At 40.1% G+C, this 19,592-nt stretch overlaps 1 protein-coding gene and 1 pseudogene across 3 annotated transcripts in view; one reads left to right on the top strand and one right to left on the bottom strand.

Moving 5' to 3' along the window:
• Nucleotides 1-15,426, top strand: part of FYCO1 (FYVE and coiled-coil domain autophagy adaptor 1) — a 46,621-nt gene extending 31,195 nt beyond the window's left edge. For 2 of the 3 annotated variants that reach the window (XM_005519018.3, XM_014248556.2), the window contains exons 15-19: nucleotides 4,823-4,906; nucleotides 7,805-7,900; nucleotides 9,563-9,773; nucleotides 11,037-11,146; nucleotides 11,590-15,426. In XM_005519018.3, coding sequence (XP_005519075.3) covers nucleotides 4,823-4,906; nucleotides 7,805-7,900; nucleotides 9,563-9,773; nucleotides 11,037-11,146; nucleotides 11,590-11,665 — 577 coding nt within the window. In that variant the 3' untranslated portion in view covers nucleotides 11,666-15,426. The remainder of the gene's footprint in view (nucleotides 1-4,822; nucleotides 4,907-7,804; nucleotides 7,901-9,562; nucleotides 9,774-11,036; nucleotides 11,147-11,589) is intronic. The other variant, XM_005519017.3, reaches the window with a different exon arrangement.
• On the bottom strand, nucleotides 438-1,480 carry LOC148185195 (C-X-C chemokine receptor type 6-like; annotated as a pseudogene).
• Nucleotides 15,427-19,592: the final 4,166 nt, after the last annotated feature.

The following is a 19,592-nucleotide window of genomic DNA, read 5'->3' as shown; positions in this document are numbered from 1 at the left end:
TGAAGATTGAAATATATATGTTTTTAATCCAGCATTTCTCATTAAATGAATGGGCAGAACTAAAACATGTAATGTATTTGAAACAACTCATAAAAGCTTTCATAAACCAACACCATTCATAGAAAAACAGCAGACCAGAAGTTTGGGAGTCAGGAAATTCAAGTTACCTTTATGTCATGAAAAGTGGAGTTTTATCTCATTTTTTTCATACTTCTTGAAGATCTTCTGCACTATTAACTCAGTTACCAGTTTGGACTGAAAAAGCAGGAAGCAGTGAAGTATCATGATGAAAAGAGGTTGGTTCTAAGCTGATGATAGTGTTTTTACTAATGGTACTGTATTTCCTCTTTCACTCAGGCTCCCTACATCAGTATTTACAAACAAAGCAAACAGAAAAAAAGAAGCTAAGAAATAGTTGCCAGATTTTCTAGGCAGTTTTATAGTAGGTACATGCTTGTGGCATCTGCACTATATAAAGCAGTAAAAGATTTAGAGTCTTCCTCTTTGGTGGTTTGCCACTGTTGAGCTGTAACTTGCTATTTGGCACATCTTGATTTTTTTAATAATTTTGTGCTAGTACATCTTGATTTTCATTCCTATGAAGAAATAGAGGGTTAAGACACCCATAAAAATAAGCAGGAGCTTTTGTTATGGTAATTGCATATTTAAAGCTGCTCTTCAATTTAAAGCTCCAGTCAATGATCTTTATCAATCTGAAGAAAGTATAGGGTATCTGGATAAGAATAAACAGGACAAATACAGAAAATATTTTTATAGATTTGTTCTTTTGAAGACTTTCAGCACACAGTAAGGTTTTAATAATTAGTGAGTAGCAGATGATCATGGCTAGCATGGGAATAAAATAAGCAAGAGTTACTTGAATCACTTCAAGAACCAGTTCTGTGTGATAGTTTGGTTATTCTTCCTGATATATTGCCTTATCAAAATTAATACCTCCCAAAAAACAAAGTGTGATGCAGCAAATGCTTGTGAGATCACACAGATCAAGACAGAGATAATTTGCACATGTCATTCATTTGGTTTGACACATTTGCTTTGGTGGCAAAAGCAACAGCAATAAGCTGGTCAAAAGTGATAGACATTAGAGTTAACACTGAAATTTATACAAGCCCCATATAATATGACATTCCACAGTGCCTGAAGTCCACTCCCAAGCAGCAGAGTGTGCCCAGAGAGGCAGCAGCCGAAGGAAAACCCAGTCAGCTATAGCCATGTTCAGCAAAAGTACTGTCAGTTTCTGTCAATGTCTTCAGTTTCATGTAGAAACTTCAGTATGACAAAGACTGGTGCATTTCCTGCTAGGCCAAGGATGAAAACAATAAAATACATAATTTTTGTTAATATGAAAATTCTCATTTCTGTTTTCATAGGGATCAGTGATGGAGAAGTTATAATAGAGGTTAGCAGTATCTGTAGTTGCTATGTTGCCTTCTTTTAAAGGCAGCTGGGAAGGAAACATATTGAGATTTTTTTTAGTCAGCAAATAATTAAATCCTAATGCATCCAGGAGACAGACAAAATCCTAAATGCTAACAGATAAGAGCTGTAGTAAAGCATCCATGACAGACAAAAGCAAATCCTTTTATTTGCTGAAGAGGATTGTCTTGACAGTCAAGACCCACAACAGCTGGTGGATTTATTACCAGATTTATACTGATGGGGACTCAAAACATACTCAAAAGACAATTCCCAAGAGGCTTCTGAAAACAGCATAGGGATTAAGCTTTCTAATACATCAGTGATTTAGCGCTTAGCGCTTGGATTGAGGGTTTCTGGGGAAACCCATGAGAGAAATAAAATTTGTTTTGCCAAATTTACCAGTTAGGCTCAGGTTGCAGCTTCTGAGCATCAGAGATGTTTGACTTGGATTGGACTTGTCCCAAAAGGCAGAGTTTGAGTCTCAATGAGTACTTCAGAACTTGTGGTTCAGTTGAGCCTCATCTTGCTCTTTAGATGTCAGTCACATTATCAGATGACAGCACTTCTTTCTTTCCCCATTTAAAGCAACTCACTGAAACATGGAGGATTTTTATTAATGTACTACATTTGTATTACTGTCAGGGGAGGAGTGGCCAATTCTCTGTCAGCCCCTTCCATCACACTCCATCTCAAGTGTTGATGGAGTTTTCCAGTGTCAGCTCTCCAAGTTAAGGAGAAGCTTAACTCCTTAGGCCTCTCCTTAACTCAGCAGCCCTGCAGTCAGGGCTGTTGTCAGCATATAAAAGTAACAGCCCCAAAACAGCCCCAAGACTAGTGATCTTTGCAAGCTGTTCATCTGGTAAATTAAGTCTTTTGTGAGATAGGTTTATTGGCTTTTCAAAGATTTATCCCAAGAGCTGAATGCCCTCTATTGAGCTACAAAAACCATGTTTCTGTGAGATTAATCCTACTACAAGATATTACTAAGCACAAGATTAGCAGAACTCACCTCTGAATCCTTAAGATTGGCTGAAAGGCCTTACCCGGTGAGTTCTAATGTACAGCAGTTTGAGTGTCCCTTGGTTTTGCAAGAGAGGGAAACACAATTGAGAAAAATGAGCCCATGCAGGCAGATCTTTGCAGCAGCCTGTGCTACCATAGCTGGAGTGCTTCTGGGACTCTGGCTTGTAGAGAAGTGAGCTTATATCTCTGACTACTTGAGTTTGGTACCTGCAAATGTGTGTAAAGAAAAACAGCACCAAATTTGACTTATATCTGTAGCACCATTTATTGAAAGAACACTACTGACACAAGAAATGTAAGGCTGTGTAACTCTTTAAAAACTGAGTTCTCCCTTGTGGTTCATTGCATGTGATAGCAATTTCTTTGCCTCTAAGAAACAAACTGGGAGCAAGGTGCTAAATATTCACAAACTGTTCCTGTCAAACAGGGGAGCAATAGGTTGTGATAACCATCTGCTTTTATCAGTTATTTTCAGATGCAGAATAAGGTATGAGGGTGACACAGCAGTAGCTAAGCTGTGTGCTAACATATGGGTTGTGTGAATTTATCACCTATAAAGTGAGTGGGCTGAGGGAGTAGCTATTACTCCTGGATGGGTCAGTCTGAAGAACATTTGATTGTAAAGCTATGAAGGTGCAGAAACAATCCTGGCTGCAGAGAACCTGCAGGCTCTGGGATGGAGCAGCCTCTGTGGAGGTATAGGCTGGGCAGGGAGGGCTGGGCATCAGCTCTGCTGGAAGGACCAGGGGCTCATAGTGGATACTGGTGTAAACTCAGGAAACTGCTTCTGCTATATCTCTCCTATAATTCTGCCTCAGTTTCCCTTAATAGCCTCTAAAGAACTGTGTGAAAAAAAAATTCAAAGGTATCTTAACTAGTGTTACCCACAGAGATGTCTGTAGCCTTGATGACCTACAGGCTGCAGTATTTGGGCTATACTGGCAGCAGCTTGTCAGTATTTTTAATGTTGATATCCAGTCGTCTGTTTGCTGCCTCCTGCTGGGAAGGAGATTTGAAAGCACCCTGATAATCCCTAATTGCTTGAACGTTTTGCAAATGCAGTGTTTGAAAGTGTCTTCATCTCAGAGCCTTTGCCAAACCTCTTCCCTGACACAATGCTACAACAACAGCAACAAAATTATTTTGCACATTGTCTGTTGCGATGAAAAACAAGGGATGGGACCACCGTGCTATTTAAGATGATTTATTGCTTAAGTAAGCCAGATAAGATTCCAGTCTCAAAGGTGTGAGATTTGGAGAGAAGCAACAAGTCAGCCATAGCTTAAGGTAGTCACAGGTTTCTTCTTCACACAACAATATATAACATTTTGATCCAATAGACAGTTAACACAAAACTTGTTTCTACTTAACCTATCACCTTTGCCTAATTTTGCTGCACTGTGTACTGATAGGTCAAGTACCCACACACACCTCTAAGATTATGACTTCTAGATCCTTAGCCTACCCTTTAAGTCATATTCTTATAGCTTAAACTTCTCACTATTTTACCTAATACAATTTCTTACTTACTCAAGGCATATTCTTACAGACAATTATAGGAACATAAGTTTATAATTTTTCTATTTAATGTCTGTGTACTTTCATCATTACATTAACCCAAGCTCTTTCCAAGGCTGCAAATTGAACCCTTCAGCATCTGTGGAATTTTCCAATTTTCCATTTTTCCATTTCCCACAATTGTCCCCTGGAGCACAGAAGTACTCCTTTGTCATGATTGTTTCCCTAGCTTGCTTTCTCTGTATTGTCTCTTGTCTTGAAGATAGTGTAACCAGTTTTAAGGCTGGGGATTCCTTTTGTACTGTTTATTGGTTGTTTTTCTTTGTTTCATACAGGATGTAGCATAGATAAGTCATAGTTTTTTAAGAAATAGCTGGGATTTCCTTTATAGCAGTAAGCAGCTCACACATAGCACACAGTGATGGATCATGTTCATGTCCATCCATCTTCTTTTGTGTAGTATTGCACTTGTCTGTGTGATGCTTTCCCATCTCAATGCATGTCAGGGTTTTCCCATAACACTTCCATCCCTTTCCCACCCATACACCTTCATGCAAGACACTGTCTTGCACCCAGTTAAAAACTCAGTGAGCTCTCTATCCCCCTTGCTCCATCCCAGATCATGCCTCTTTTCTTGCCCATGTCAAGGACCATCTGTGGTATCCTTTTGTCTGATCCTTTACTGTCCTCTTTCTATTTTTGCTGCTCTTTGTTGGGTTGGAGAGGAAGGTTAATAACGAAGGGTGCCTGGGGTGGGTCTGAACTGCTAGATAACAGCAGGCACAGGGAATCATTGGTGCACTTCAGCATAATGCCTTTGATTGTTTCTTTGCATTTTCAGATGTGTTTGCTGGGCTAAGCAGCTGTTAGGGGCTCTGTACAGCCTCCAGTCTCCGTTTCAGGTTTCTGCCTTTCACACAATTCGGTAAGACTCTCACCTGGATGACAGAAGTTCTCTCCAGAAATTATTGCACTGCTGACAGGCAGATGGCTTCTGGGATTTCACTGCTCAGCTGCATGAAGCTGACAGCTCAGACATGTAGCTACAGCTGTCAGAGCTCAGATGTTTATGAAAACAGAAAATTGCTGAGTCCAGATTTGAACCAGCTTTTTTTCAGGTTTAATTCTAAAAGTGACTTATAACCTTTAACTCACCAAGCCATTTATGATGCTAGCCACAGTATTTTTAGTATCATTTGTAAGAAATGCTTTCCATGTGTAAGAACAGGCACACAGCACCAGACCATCCAGTTTAGGGACAGTGACCAACAGCAGGTGCCTGAGGAAGTGCATAAGAACAAGACAAACATGAAGCAATAATTACTCAAAATGCTCTATCAGCTTCCAACAATCTGTCTTGAGGCTTTGCAGAATCAGAACTGTCCTCTTCTTGCTCTAGCGTCTTTTCCATGTTTTAGTTCTTTCTGCTTTTAGCCCCACTTCATTTCACTTTTAAAAAGAAAAAGAAGGGAAACAATACAGACTGTTTAAATAGATATTCCAGAGGATGCATATTCATAATCTGGGGACCTGGCAAGCTGCAGAATCCTTAGTGCTGACACAAAAGGTGAATGGGTCATGCAAGAATGAATTCTCCTGTCAGGGGAAAAATGTTCCAGTTAAATCATGATACTGTTTCTTATATTATAGCCCACAAGACCTTAGTTTAGACTGTTAGACTTAGTGAGATATCGTAAAGAGAAAGAGGATTTTCTTTGTGATTATAAGGCACTTTGATTTAATACACAAATTAGGAGACTTAGCATTCCCTTAGCCTTAGATGTGTGGTGAATGTATTGGTTGGAACAGCCAAGTGACAAGCTAACCACCTAACCATGTCCTGGGTTGCAGCAACTGGAATAAGGAACATCATGTGTTAGAGGAGAACATGGAACATATATTGGTCCTGCAATTCAATTTACATTTCAGGTTTCCAAATGAAAGGTGAAGTTAATGGATTAAATAAAGAACTCTAATGGCATTGTGTAGTACATCATGGAGTTTGACACTTCTGGAAAGCCTGTAATTGTGTAGTTCTCTTGCTCTGCATGAATTCAAGGCTGTGAAATTCAAGCTGTGTAGCTAACTTAGTGAGATGGGAGACTTGTGTGGATCACAGCATGAAGCCGGTTGCTGTTCCTACTGTGCAAGCAAAATATACAAGCTATGTATATAAAGCTATATGTAGGTTTACAAGCTATAGTTTAGTTTTTTAGTTTGTTGTTTTGGTTGTTTATTTTTTCAGAATCAGTTTTCTTATCAGGTTGTATAAAGATGATGTAACAATGAAATTATTTGTATCAGTAAGTATTTGCACAGATGTTGTACTAACATTTATGGACCAACACATAGTAAGTACTTCATTCCTACATTCCTAGTGTCTGGTTACAGCTCAGATTTTGGCACTTAATTACAGCTTTGAATCTCCCATGCACATCCCAGCTGTCTCTTTAGGGTATTAACAGTAGTGGTGTGACTCTAAAGAAATCAAGAGTTACTCAAGAAGCTGCAAGAATAAAAGAATAGGAATATTGAGATAACAGTTCAGGAAATGTATAGATAGTGGGTTCAGTTTAATTTGCAGTCATAACAGTAAATTTGTCCTGGTTCCAAACAATTATGTCACTGCACTAAACTGACATGTGATTGCGTGTGTTGACACAGTATATTCAGATGCTGCACATGACAGCCTGAAGGAGATATTTTCTCCTGCTCTTCTGCTCAGCAGTGTTGCTTATAGAGCAATGTCCCATTGGATTTAAAAGAAAATACCAAACTGTGCATTGGTTTTGAGAATTGGTCTACAGCAAGTCTGGCAATCATGCTCTCTTGTGGCATTGCTACGCTTGATGGTTCAGAAGCACATATGGTATTGCATTTTACTAGATTCCACTAGTTTTTGGAAGGAACCAACCAGCTGGTTCCCTGTAAATAAGAGTCCTTGGCATTTTTTTCTGGGAACAACAGCTTAATTGTCTCAAACTGCTGGAATGCAGAGAAACAAAATAAGTCAGAGAAGCTCTAACTTACTTGGAAACTACCAGTGTTTGTTTCCTGACTCTCAAACTCATCCTTCTCTGTGTCCAGCCCTGTAATTCATACCTGGTGCTACTCCAGTGTTCACCCAGAGCATACGCCTTTTCTGAGGTAAGGAGTGGATAGCAGGTTCTTTCTTCCCTCTATTTCACTGTTCACTGGGACACATCATGGTGTGGAGGAAACATCTTGCTTTGTCATCTTGTAGCAGTATATTTGGTGTATTTGTGTTTGATCATACAGTGGCTTTTGTACAAAGACACATCATAGCAATTCTACAGCAATAAAAGATGTTCTGTGTAAAATTGTCAGAGTAAGGAACTGGATAATATGTCTGTAAAACACCTCCTAGATTAAATCCAGGGAGATTTAGTCCTTTTTATCCTTTTGCAAACTTTGTTTAAGGGACAGGTGCAGACTGTTTTGCTTGTGTCTACTCCTCAAGTTCCCACCTGCCAGAGAATCTTCAAAACCCGTCATCATCTCAATAAGAAATTTATGTTATGATTGCAGAAGAGATTTTCTGGGCATATATATATATATATATATATATATATAGAGCTCATGAAACCAAGATAGGAACAGTTTTACGTTTGTGTACGGTGGTGAGCAGAAGGAGGCTGCAGTTTTGCCCAGTTTTGTCACTTGAATGTGTCAAGTAAGAATCCTAGAAATTGGTATCAGGACTATCAAAACATTTCTATTTTAGGAAGGCATCACCATGCAGACCGTATTCCATTACATACTACTCAGAGACTCATGATTTTCTTTCTTTTCCTTGTTCTAGAAACAGCACGTGTAATTCTTCAACCTTTGATGAATCTGAAGACTGGCAAGTTGCTCAAGATGCTGAGATATGCTTGCTGAAGTCAGGAGAAATTATGTAAGCAGAACAATTTCATTGCTATAGGTAAAAGCATAAAGGCTGAGCTCAGATACCAGTTATCAGGCTCCTGGAAGAGCTGCTCACTTGTGTCCCACAGTAGAATTTGGTCTGAGGAGGATGAGAGGCTGTAACTCAACCATGCAGAGAAGCAGCAATGAGCCAAGTCCTCTCTCTTCAGTCTTAGAAAACTTCAGTGAAACTGGGGAAGAAGAAGAAGAAAATATGTAGGTCCACATCACATTTCCTATTTTTATTGCAGGACTTACTATCAACACAAAGGGGGTTTAGAGAGAAGGCTGTGCAGTCTCTGCAGGAAACTGCAAGGGCAAGTCAGGGAATGCAGCTCTAGTTGGACCTTTGCCAAAGGGAGGGGAATTTATGGCTTTTTGGAGTATGTATCTGTTATTTATTGGTGGCTTCCCAGAATCTGTTTTGCCTTGTAGATACATGCTACAGCATAAAATGTTTGTCTAAGCCTCAGCTCAAGCTCTGTGTGTACTGTATGTGCACAATTCTCTGCATGTGTCCCGCTCTGAAATTCCTAGTTACATGTAGTAGTGATACAGCATGTCACTTTCACAGCCAAGAAGGGAATCCAATGTGTGGAAATGCACATGACTTAGAGAAATTCACCTTTGCTCATTGTCCCCTTAAACCTAGCTTTGAAATTTTGCCTTAGTTATGGGAAAGGTTTTAAACTTTTGACTGCAAGGAGATTAATCAGTCCATGTTTCAACCTTGTTGCTGCTGTTCAGAGATCCAGGTAAATGAAGCAGTAACTAGAATCATAGCTGCGCTGTAAGGCAAAACTTAGAATAATATTTAGTTTATTAAAATCAAAGGTCACCTAGACATGACAGGATTGTGGCTTACTCTGTTCTCATTGATTTGCAAACAGTTTATTTGGCCTGAAGAGTGACAGATGAGATTAGTTTCAGTTGGGGTAATGTAGGTGAGATCCCACGGATCTTAGAAATAGGAAACTTCAGGTTTCCCCTGAAGAAAGTAACCAGTGTTCTCCTGCTTCAGGGCCTCGCATTTCACAGTCTTAAATAGATACCAGAATGAAGTCAGCTCATCTAATGTTGTAGGACTGCATCATCTAGATGCTAAGAACTTCATTTTTAACAGGCAGCATTTTGATACAGTTTTTTTGCAGCTTGGTTGGGTTAAATAGACCCAGATGTAGCGTTAAGTACTTCAGAACAGAGCTGCTGCTCACTTTCCATCCACCTGTGCCCTCTGTACTCCTGATCCTCCTGTTTCCTATGCAAATTTTTATATTCACCTAGGAAGGTGAATAAGCAAGGTAACTTTCTTTTTGTTAAAAAAAAACAGTAGAGGGCAGCACTCCTTTTTTATTTGTCGTAAGTCTAAAACCTTTATTCCAGCACTGGTTTTCTTTAGATGAGATGAAATGAAATAAATAAGTGAACAAAATCCACTTATGCCAGAGCAGTGAAGGTGCTTAATATCAGATAGCTTTTTCATAGTTTTTACCTTCACCTGAGGCTGAATTTTCATGCATCTTGTGGACCTGCCCCAAATATGCTGTGGAGTCTACCTGAAATAGATGGAAAATAAAAATCAATGATTAGTGGTTTTTTCTGAGTAAGTGGATTGGATCTCTTCAAGTAATCATATATTACTCCCTCACAGGATGAAATTACCTCTTACAGTAGAAGAGATCATGAATTTTGGAGAAAGCAACAGAGAACTGTTCATCAAATCCAGCACCTACAGTATCATTCCCATCACTGTTACAGAGATGGGACTAACAATTAGCTGGATCTTCTCATCAGACCCCAAAAGCATATCCTTCAGCGTTGTCTACCAAGAGTCCGAAGACACACCACTGGATCAGTGCAAAGTAAGGCCTTTGTCTCCTTACTTCCTTAGAGGTTGTGTTGCTCTACACTCATCCAGCCTACAGCAATTGACAAGTATTGCTAGGTCTTCACCAGAATGCCAGTTGCTACTGCGTTAAGGATTTGTTTCTCCAGTTAAGCTGCAGTTCTGCTAAAGGCAAAGCTACATCTTTAATGTTGCCTGCGAAAGTTGAGTTGAAAAGTGCTGTAGCTTCCATTGGTTGCATCTGAATTTCACCCAGAATTATTAAGCAAAATTAAATGTCCAAATCTGCAAAATTCTTTTTTTTTTTTCTCAATTTCACTTAGTTTGTAAAAATCTTTACGGCTGTTTTTGCCAGGCTCTTGAGCAGAAGCCACAGGGAAACATAAATTTCTTGGTTTACCTACATTTCTTAAAACAAAGCATATACTTAAGTGTCTTGATGGTGTACAAAATCTCTTTGCCAGTGTCCAAGGTACCTAGTTTTATATGTGCTGTCCATATTTCATGAGGATTACAGATTAAGTGAATATATTTTACTCAACTAATTGCAGTTTTGCTGAAGGAAAGACAGCTGTTGGTTTAATCCACCATGGTAGGGTGAACTCTGCGGCTGTGATTTACTGGAGGAATAAGACATTTATATAGCTTGTGCTAATTCACTGCATGGTTCTTAACTCCATGTAAAATATCTCTTTATCTTAATCTGAAAACTGAATGAAGTTTGAATGCTGCTTTTGTCTTGATATATTTATTTGGTAAAGCTTTGTTTTATAGAGTCATCCTTGATCTATGTCAGCTGCTCTTCTGACAGGTGTGCTAGGGTTTTATAACAAGACACACACTTTTGCTGTAAGCTCAGATAAACAATTAAGATTTGCTGAAAAAGCTTATTTTATAACACAGAGAGTATAAAAAACATATTAAAATATATATTTAGCTAAATCCTGCTCTTGGATATATGGATTTAAGGTACCACTTGCTAAAGTTACTAAAGTTTCTTAGACTAACGCTTAAAGGTTCAGGATATGTTTCTATCTATAAAGCAGAGATGAATAGCTACAGGTTAGTGCTGTAAAGATATAATCAAAGGAAAACAGGTGTCTCACTGTGAGATTTTAGTTTGGGTAAGTTTTTAATGCCATTCAGTTAGAGTAATCAATTTTGCAGGCATAGATGCTCTTTGGGAGTTTCAAAGTGGCTGAAGTCAAGGTTTTCTGAAAGAAAATGCCAATTTACAGGGCAAATAGCAAACTTCATTTTGATTTGTATTGAATTCCAGGTTCTTATCCCTATGACTCGCTGCAACTCTCATAAGGAAACTATCAGAGGACAGGTGAAAGTCAGAAATGCTGGAATCTACACCCTGATATTTGACAACACGTTCTCTAGGTAGGTCCTAGCTAGGTATAAAAGGTAAAATAAGCTTGGTGTTACAGATTGTGGAACTGATCAGATGTACCATTGTTCTGCCATTCAGAAATATAAGAAATTCTTCCTCACTTGCCAAGAGGTGTTCAAGACTGAGTTTTGGTTCTTGTTCTTGTTTGGTTTTTTTTTTCTACACCCACAGCAGAATTCCACTCTTCTTTCTGAACCTCTAGGAGGGTTAACAGAATTAAGCAAGTAATTTGTGACTCATTCTAAGACAATTTACTCAGGATTGTCATCTTTTAAAGAACAGACCTGATGGCACAGGTGCAGGCCTACTTCTTTTTGACAGCAGTGAATTTTTTGCCCAAGTGTAAACTAAAAGACTGAGTACATTTTTAAGGCTTCCTTTCTTCTTGGCTTCAGCTAACATGATCTTTTTGTTCTCTTTTTTTCCTTGACAGGTTTATCTCAAAAAGAGTGTTTTATCACTTGGCTGTTGAGCGACCTGTTATCTATGATGGAAGTGATTTCCCATAGCCTTTACTATACTGTGTATTTTTAAATTTTTAAGATATGCTATTATTTATGTACATGTGTAAGCATTCTGATTGCCACTGTGTTTGAAGACTTTGAAACTATGCAATAGTTCTAATGCACTTAAGAGCAGATGTGTACACTAAAAATGGAAGCCTTTTTGGGAACACTAATGGTTCTGTACTGTGTACAGATTGCTGAAAAGCCATGTTGTTTGGTTTAACAGGTCAACAATAATAATTTTTTTTCAGTGGGGAGAAAAATAAGTCTGGGGGTATCTAAATGTAAACTGAAATTCTCTGCTGAAAATTGAGCTATTTTTCTTCCAAAAATATTCTTCAAAAGGAAATTTAAAGAAAAATGCCTATTTTTGACCTCTTCACTGAGGTATAAACATAACCAGCTCTGTTCTGCTGTACTGCTCTTACAGTCAGAGCAGCAATTACGCAATACTTCAGTCTTCATAGGCAAATGTTGTAATCCATCTGGCATATTTTTATCTTTTCCAAGTATTATAAGCAGCATACCATAGGAGTTTTATACATTTTGGGCTAAGATTTGGTAAGTCTTAACTGGCTGTTTCCAATGCTTTGGCACAGAATACCAGTTAGAAAATAATAAACACAAAGCAGCAACTCTTTTCACTTTGGCTCACTGTACTCTGAATGTTGGCCCATGGAACCCAGTTCCTGTGGTGAGCACCAGTGGCAGAATGCAGAACATCCCCTGTGGAATAAAGTACTGCTCACTGGGTGATATTGAGAAGAGGAACATTCCTTTTTCCTGCCTTAGCACCTTAGTCATCAGCATTCACAGGAAAGCACAGTTTCTGAGGAGATCAGCAGCGTGTCTCTCTCTAGACCATGTGGAAGGCGGCAGTAATGTTTGAACAGTCTCAAAACATCCATCCAAAATGGAATACATATCAAGCCTGGTGAGCTCTCCACCCTGTGGTGTTTGTGTATTCTGTCCCTTTCCTAAGCTTTGCAGTTGCCTGATCCAACTGCTAACTTTCCATCTCAGATTTGGGGGCTGTTTACACTGCCTTTTAAGGGAAGACTGGGTTCTCACTCATAGAAAATTTCTATGCAAACCATCTACTTTCTGGATAGAATTTCAGCTTTTTATCAAAATACCTGAAAGTGGATTTTTCTATATAAAAAAACCCTGTCTTCCAGTAGAATGGCAAAATATTTGGCAGGAGAAAGAAGAAAAGTTCTTTCTCCCAACCAGCTCTCCTCATAATTTATGTGTGTCTGATTTTTCATGTTACTGTTCTCCCAAGGAAACCTCAGACCTGGAGGGTTTTAGTGCAGCAGTTGGTAGAAGACCAGCACAACCTGTGAGGAACCCTGTAGAGACTTTGTGGCTGCTATAGCTGGCATACAGGGGTCATGGTGGGAGACAGAAAATAAAGCATAAGAGGAAAGAAGAAAAAAGGGCAAGCATAAACTGAAGCAAATGGTTTAGGGAGATGAAAGGGGCAAAGTTGTAAATGTAAAAGCAAGGAGAGGGAATTGGAGGAATGAGCTCAGCTAGGGAAGGTGGTCAGGAGAGGCCAAGCTGGTGTTTTTTATGTTTTGCTGGTCCAATCCAATACCTGTAAGGGATCTCCCACTCCAAAAGACTGGTTGTTTAAAAGGTGGAGATCACAAACTAAGTGTTGGACATTTACATAGGAGCAGCTGAGGCAGAGCGAATTTTTTGGTCATAGAAAAGAAAATAATTGCAGTTAAAGGTTGCTCATAATTTTTTCCAGTTGTTGTGTAATACAGTAATCTTCAAAATATTGTGAAAGAATGACTACTTTTCATGGAGCACCTAGGATTTAGGTCTCTGGCTCATCGATAGCTTTCCCTTGCCATCAGCTGCCTTTTTCCCCATGGTGGTGGTGTGCTCCCAACCCTCTGCCAGGCAGAGTGGTCAGTGGAAGGTGCAAACTCCTGAAGGCTGCACTGTGGTTAAGCCCTGACCTGGTTGTGTGCATGAAAATGAGATGGATGAGAGACTGACGTGAGCAATAAATGGCCTCAATTGGTTCATGAATTACAGCATATTTCAGTCTTGAAGCTATGTTTTATATTTAATTGGGCAAGGAGAGATTATTTATTGCTTAAGAATGGAGTACTATGTACCATATACTATGCAATTTCACTGAGCTATTACTGAAGTCTGCTGCAGTATTCTTTTAAGCTTTTAGGTGTGGTTTTTAAAAACATTTTGCTGTTGTTTACTTAGAATACTAATTTTACTGGGATTATACTTCTTAAAATGCCAAATGTAAGGTAAAGGGACACTGTCAAGTATCTTCAGCAAAATATGACATCTCTGTTAAAAAGTATTTGAAGTCTCTCTACTAAAAATAATTTGACAGCCTTGCCTCTTGATTTCCTCTACACATCTTCTTTAATTTTTTTTTTAAAAGTTCTTTAAAAACTTTTAAAAGTTCTTTAAAATTTTTATCCTGTGGCAAATATATTTAAGCCCCTATTCATGTAGCTCTTAAAATTATTGTCTCCATGTAGTAAGCCAGATGTTTCCCTGGAGGTCTCTCATGTAGACAGTCCTGAGACTGCTGAAGCCTATGTTTGGGAGAAGAAGAGTAAATCCACTGGATTCTCATTTAGCATTTGAGTCTTTATGGTCCCTTTTCTTCAGGTTTTCCTGTCCTTTGAGAGTAATTTTACGGCTTTTTTTTTGTTTCCCTCTCTTTGAAGGACGACTAAGAGTGAGAGTCAGAACCTGTAGTTTAAAGATGAAAAGAAAATGTTTGATTCTGACCAAAGACAGTACTTAAGGAGGAAAAGTTTCAAATTATGAAATATCAGGCTGGTAAGGTGCCAATGGACAGGAATACAGCTGTTCAAAGAAGCTTCCCAGGAGCAGTAATCCCATCATAACAGCTGGAAGAGGCTGTGCAGAGACAGCAAAGAACCTGACATTAGTAGAGACCTTTTGTTTAAATGTCCCAGAGAGTTCATTACTGGAATCATGGAAACCCAATAAAGAACTTTGCACAAGGGCAGGCAAGAGATTATTTCATTCAAGCACCTCATTCTTCCATTCATAAAATGCTTGTTCATGTGAGTTATTCCAGCAATACTGAAAAATCCATTTATTTATAGGTGCTCAGGTGGTTTGTTGAAGTGGGCTTTTTATTATCTGTAACAATGCAATAAAGAGAAAAATATTTTAAATTGATCATGAAATTAATTGAAGGAGATGTCACATTCATAGGACAAAGATTATACATTGTGATCAGCATAAACAATGAGATGTTTTTCTGGGTGCTGGAAAGGGAAAGGAGATATGGAGGGTAAGATTTTTTGTTATGAAGAGGTTTATGCAAAGGAGAGAATGTAGTTTCTTCAAGAAAATGACAGTGTTCCTTTACTCAACATTACTCAATGTTTCTTTATGAAAAATTAAAGAGGTATTGCACAAGAGTCTACCATGTTACAAAATAGCAAAGCTACAAAAACCTGTCTTCTTTCCTAAAACTGAAATTGCACTATAGTTTTAATTATGCTCAATCACTGAGGTTGTAACTTGTTCAGAAGCATCTTTTGGTCTTAACTGCCAAAGAATTGCAAGCCCTATTCACATCAAACTTCCTGCTCCAGATATGGGAAAAATCATGTATACCCGTGTGTCTGTACAGTTACAGAAATGTAAACGGTTGCATTGGAATGTTTTTCTTGATGCTTTTTTTTTTCCTTTTTTAACCTCAGGAATTTAAGAATAAAATTCTTTATCATTGTGAATATTTGTCCCTTTTTTGCCTTGTAGAGATAGCTTTGTGTGGAAGATAAATTGGATGATTGTATAATTTACTTGGGGTTTTTATTAAATTTATATTGTGCCATCCCCTCATTTCAAAGCTACAATTACTAATAGAAGTTTAAGAGCATCTCCAGAAGCATCTGGAGTCCTGCCTCCACATTCAGAAGCTTCCCTGTAAGAGAGGCTCCAGCAAAGCCTAATCTGGAGTGTGAGGGACCTGCATAGAGTGAATTTTACATATAGCCAGTACCTGTGTAAGTGATCATACCATGCTGTACCTCAACTCTGCAGGGAAGTGCTGCAGCCATTGAAAGTCTTTGCGTCCATCTCCAGTAACACATTTTTATCCATACTGGGTAATACCCTCTTCCTTGGTGCTAGGGGAAGGGCTCTCCCAACCCTACTCCTGCCTTATATTTCTCAGTCTGTGCCCCAAGAACAGGCCTTGGCACACATGGGATATCATTTTTCTGTGGGGACCATGTGAAGTTGTCGCAAGGTCGTGGTATCCTCTGCATTAGTCCTTGTAGTGTCACAGAAGTGCTTTGAAGTCCAAATATAGTAAAAATTCCTGTAGTTTCACACTCTTCCATCACTTCCCTGCTCTTTGGAATGTTGGGGTGTGACATTGTTGGCTGGGTTCTTTTTCCCCAGGACTGAGATTAACGAGAGAGAGATGTTTTCTCCTGTTCAGGCTCAGTTGTTTATTCTTTCCTTATCTATATTACATATATACAGAGTACAAGGAGCTACATACACTAAGATAGAAAAGTGCAAAACAGAGAACAAAAACTCTTTCCAAGGTCTTTTATTGTGTGTATTTGTCCAATAATCAAATGCCGAGTAAGTTATTTTTCTTAGTGACCCAATGACCCGACACCTGTGTACTGCACTGCGGATTTCTTTATATAATCACTCATTATTACCCAAAAACCCTTAGAAGAAGAAGGAGAAAGGGACAATGCCCTAAATCATCCACGTTGTCTCTTATTTTCTAATATAGCTTAAACCCTAAACTAACTTTTTCACCCAGTGACTTAAGGAAACTCTCTCTAACTTACACACATTCCCAGTTGCTCTACTTAACTTTAAAAGCTGTCTCCACGGTGTTATGCCAAACTCAGTGTTCTCTTGGGTGTGAGAGCCAGGTACCACAGATAAAGGCCTATCTTTTGTGCTTCTGACCCCAACACTGGAAGAGGTGCTTCTGTACAGACGTCTCTCTTTCAGGCAGAGCAGGCAGCAGGTAGGCAGGTTTGCCTGCAGAGAGTGAAAGTTTCTCATGGGCTCTCCCAGCTTCCTGCCCTTGTGTCACAGGCAGGCTGGTGTCTCACTGCATGACTGCCTGCACCACAACTCAGCACTTGAGGCAGGGATGAGTCCAGCTGCTCTTCAAAGAAGAGCAACAGCATAGGAGACTGCAGCCCAAAACTGGGATCATCTAGGAAAAAATGGTCTCAAAGAGAAGGGAGGAGACCCAAGCTATAGAAGATCTCAGGCCTCTCCCAGGACTTCCAACAACTGCTTGATGCCTATCCTGCTAGAGCTGTGTGTAAAGCATGAGTCCCCTGGGACTGCTCATAGGGCAGGGGAGGCAATACCCTTTGCCTGTGAGGAAACCTCCCATCAACTTCCCATGGAAGAGAGCATCAGGTGAAGGCTAGGGACACCCTAGCCAGGTACAAGAGGGATTGTAGTAGGATAAATCCAAGTAAAATATCAGGGCAGAGGGACAGAGGAGCCCAAGAAGAGTTTGACCACAAGGAGCTGTGCTGCTGGCAGACAGAGGCCCCCAGCAGATGCAAGAGGGAGTAATGGCAGAAAACACCTCCATGACTGAATCCCTGCTGTGTGATGACCAACAAAAAGGGTTGGGGATGAGGCTGCAGCCAGACGGGTGCAGGGAGGCAGCTTCCTCCTGAGTTTGTGTGGTGAGAGCAGCTTTGGGAGCCACCAGCAGCTACTGGACTGCAGGCAGCCATGGTGGAACAGAACCCAAGAGGGAAAACTGCCCCCAGGGAGTTTTTCCTGGCAAAGTGATGGGAGCAGCCTGACTCAGAGGAGGATGTGCATGACCCAGGAACAACCCCATCCCAAACTGCCACAAGTTCATTGCCATTTCACCAGCCTCAGCAGCTTCACCTGCTGATCAAGCATGAATATTTCTCGCTGCGTTTTAGAGACTAAAGAAGCTTTAGTTTCTGTGAGATGCCCGCGAAGTTCAAGTTCCTGGGGCTGGTGAGATGTAGTGCAGGGAAGAGGAGCTTGCAGCTAAGGCTTGCACACTTGTTTGCATAACTCAAGGGCTCTTTGGGGGCCAGGAGAACCCTCTGTGTAAGAGCACCATCACCCCCAGCCTCAGGAAGAGGTAGTGGGGCTGAGCTGCTGTGGGGAAGCATCTGCCCCCAATGTGCTCCCTCCTCCTCTGCCCTGCCTCCCCAGACTGCACCCCAGCCCTTGCCTCCAACAGCCTAAACCTGCCCCAGTGCCTGGGGTTCTCAGCTGCAGCTTCCACATCACAAGGGTTAGATATTTGAAATAAACTCTCTTAGCAAAGTTTTCCTTTGGCCTCTTTTTAGAGGGGTAAATGCTGTGATTGCAAAGAGATTACATGTATGGATCTGAATGGGAAAGGATGTATGGGCAAGAAACAACCAGTTCATCCCCTTGGTGTATGTGGCAGTACCTTTATTTAATTTTGGCTTCTGTTTGCTGAGCACAAATCACAAAAACCTCCCACACTCTTCTTACACATACAGTAAAAAATATGTACATCTTTGACCATTTTTCTTCCTAAGTTAAAAAAAAAAAATCCTAATAAATGTATATGAAACTTGAACCCCATCTGCGCAGGTGTACCCTATTAGCTAGAAAAGCAGCATCAAACTTTGCAGAGAGTTCATTTACCAACATTCTTTAATGATAAATGCACAGTGAAAAAACCCCTTTTTTCCCTGGAAGAGCCAAGTGCCATAAAGCAAACCAGGTTAAATGAGATTATTTTAATCAAAGGCTTCTGAGCACTACATCTTGCAATTGAAGAGTGGGAGGTGCAGGCTGTGGTCAGGCAAGACAGGGGAGGCCATGTGCCTGTGAGAGAATGAGCAAGGGGGAACAGATAAATGATGCCCCATGGGCTCAGGTTTTGGGGAACATTACAGCACACCACTTCTGGGAATGGCAGTCTCCACAACCTGATGTCTCACTACAAATTTCTTTAGGTTTGAAATTAATTAATTAATTAAGTAACAAAAATCATTCCCTGTCTTGGGGAATTGTCCCTGTCCCTTGTCCCTGGCCCTAGGTTGAATATATTTTCCAAAGATATTGGTGCATAACTGGCGGTCAGTTGAACCATGGGTTTGGTTTTTGTGTTCTGGTTTATGGCAGCTTTTCACCATACAGCAAATATTCCTGGGACAGAAAATTCAATGCCTCTGAAGCCCTTAATTTTTTATTGTGAGGGGTGATTTGTCTCCAGTATCAAAACAGAACCCATCATACCTGACATCACAAAGCTAAAATACAGGAGAAAGACAGATTACATTCTGCAATGCCCACTTTATGTACACGAACAAGTGGTTTTCCTTTTCTTTTTCTTTTCCTATGTAGCCAGAGTTGCATTTGCCCAGGCACAGAGAGTAGCATTTGTTCACTGCAACAAACCAGTGTCAGTGCTAAAGGCCTGACACTTTACACAGGACAGGATCTGGTGTAGGAATCTGGCAGAGCTCCTGAGTCAAGCCACCTTCTTAGGGAAACCTGGTATGACAGCAAATGAAGGCTGAAGCACCTCCTGCTGCTTCCTATGGACAGAATGCTTCATCTGCCTCTGTTGCTGCCATAGCTGGGTTTATCACCCATTGCAAGATTTGTTATTTCAGGTTGTGGTCTGAGCTGCAGATGAGCCAGCTGTCACAAAGGTTAGTTTTTGACATCTATCAGTTCTGTTTATAGCAAGTATGGTTCCATTTTGTTCCCAACTGCCAAATGTTTCCTGTTCTCTCAGCCAGCAACCCTCAGTTGGGTCCCGCACGTCAAGGACAGGCCCCCAACCCTTTCTGCCTCTCTGGGTTAATCTTTGGGGTATACAGGTGGTTTCCAAAGAGCTTGGTGCTTGTCTGGAAAGGAGAAGGTGAGGACTAAC

This window comes from Pseudopodoces humilis, chromosome 1 (assembly GCF_049639895.1).
Source record: "Pseudopodoces humilis isolate 2021_Gansu_Grassland_sample_001 chromosome 1, ASM4963989v1, whole genome shotgun sequence".
In the NCBI taxonomy this organism is placed as follows: domain Eukaryota; kingdom Metazoa; phylum Chordata; class Aves; order Passeriformes; family Paridae; genus Pseudopodoces; species Pseudopodoces humilis.
Note: the sequence above shows the minus strand (reverse complement) of the source record. Positions and strands in the feature narration are given on the sequence as shown.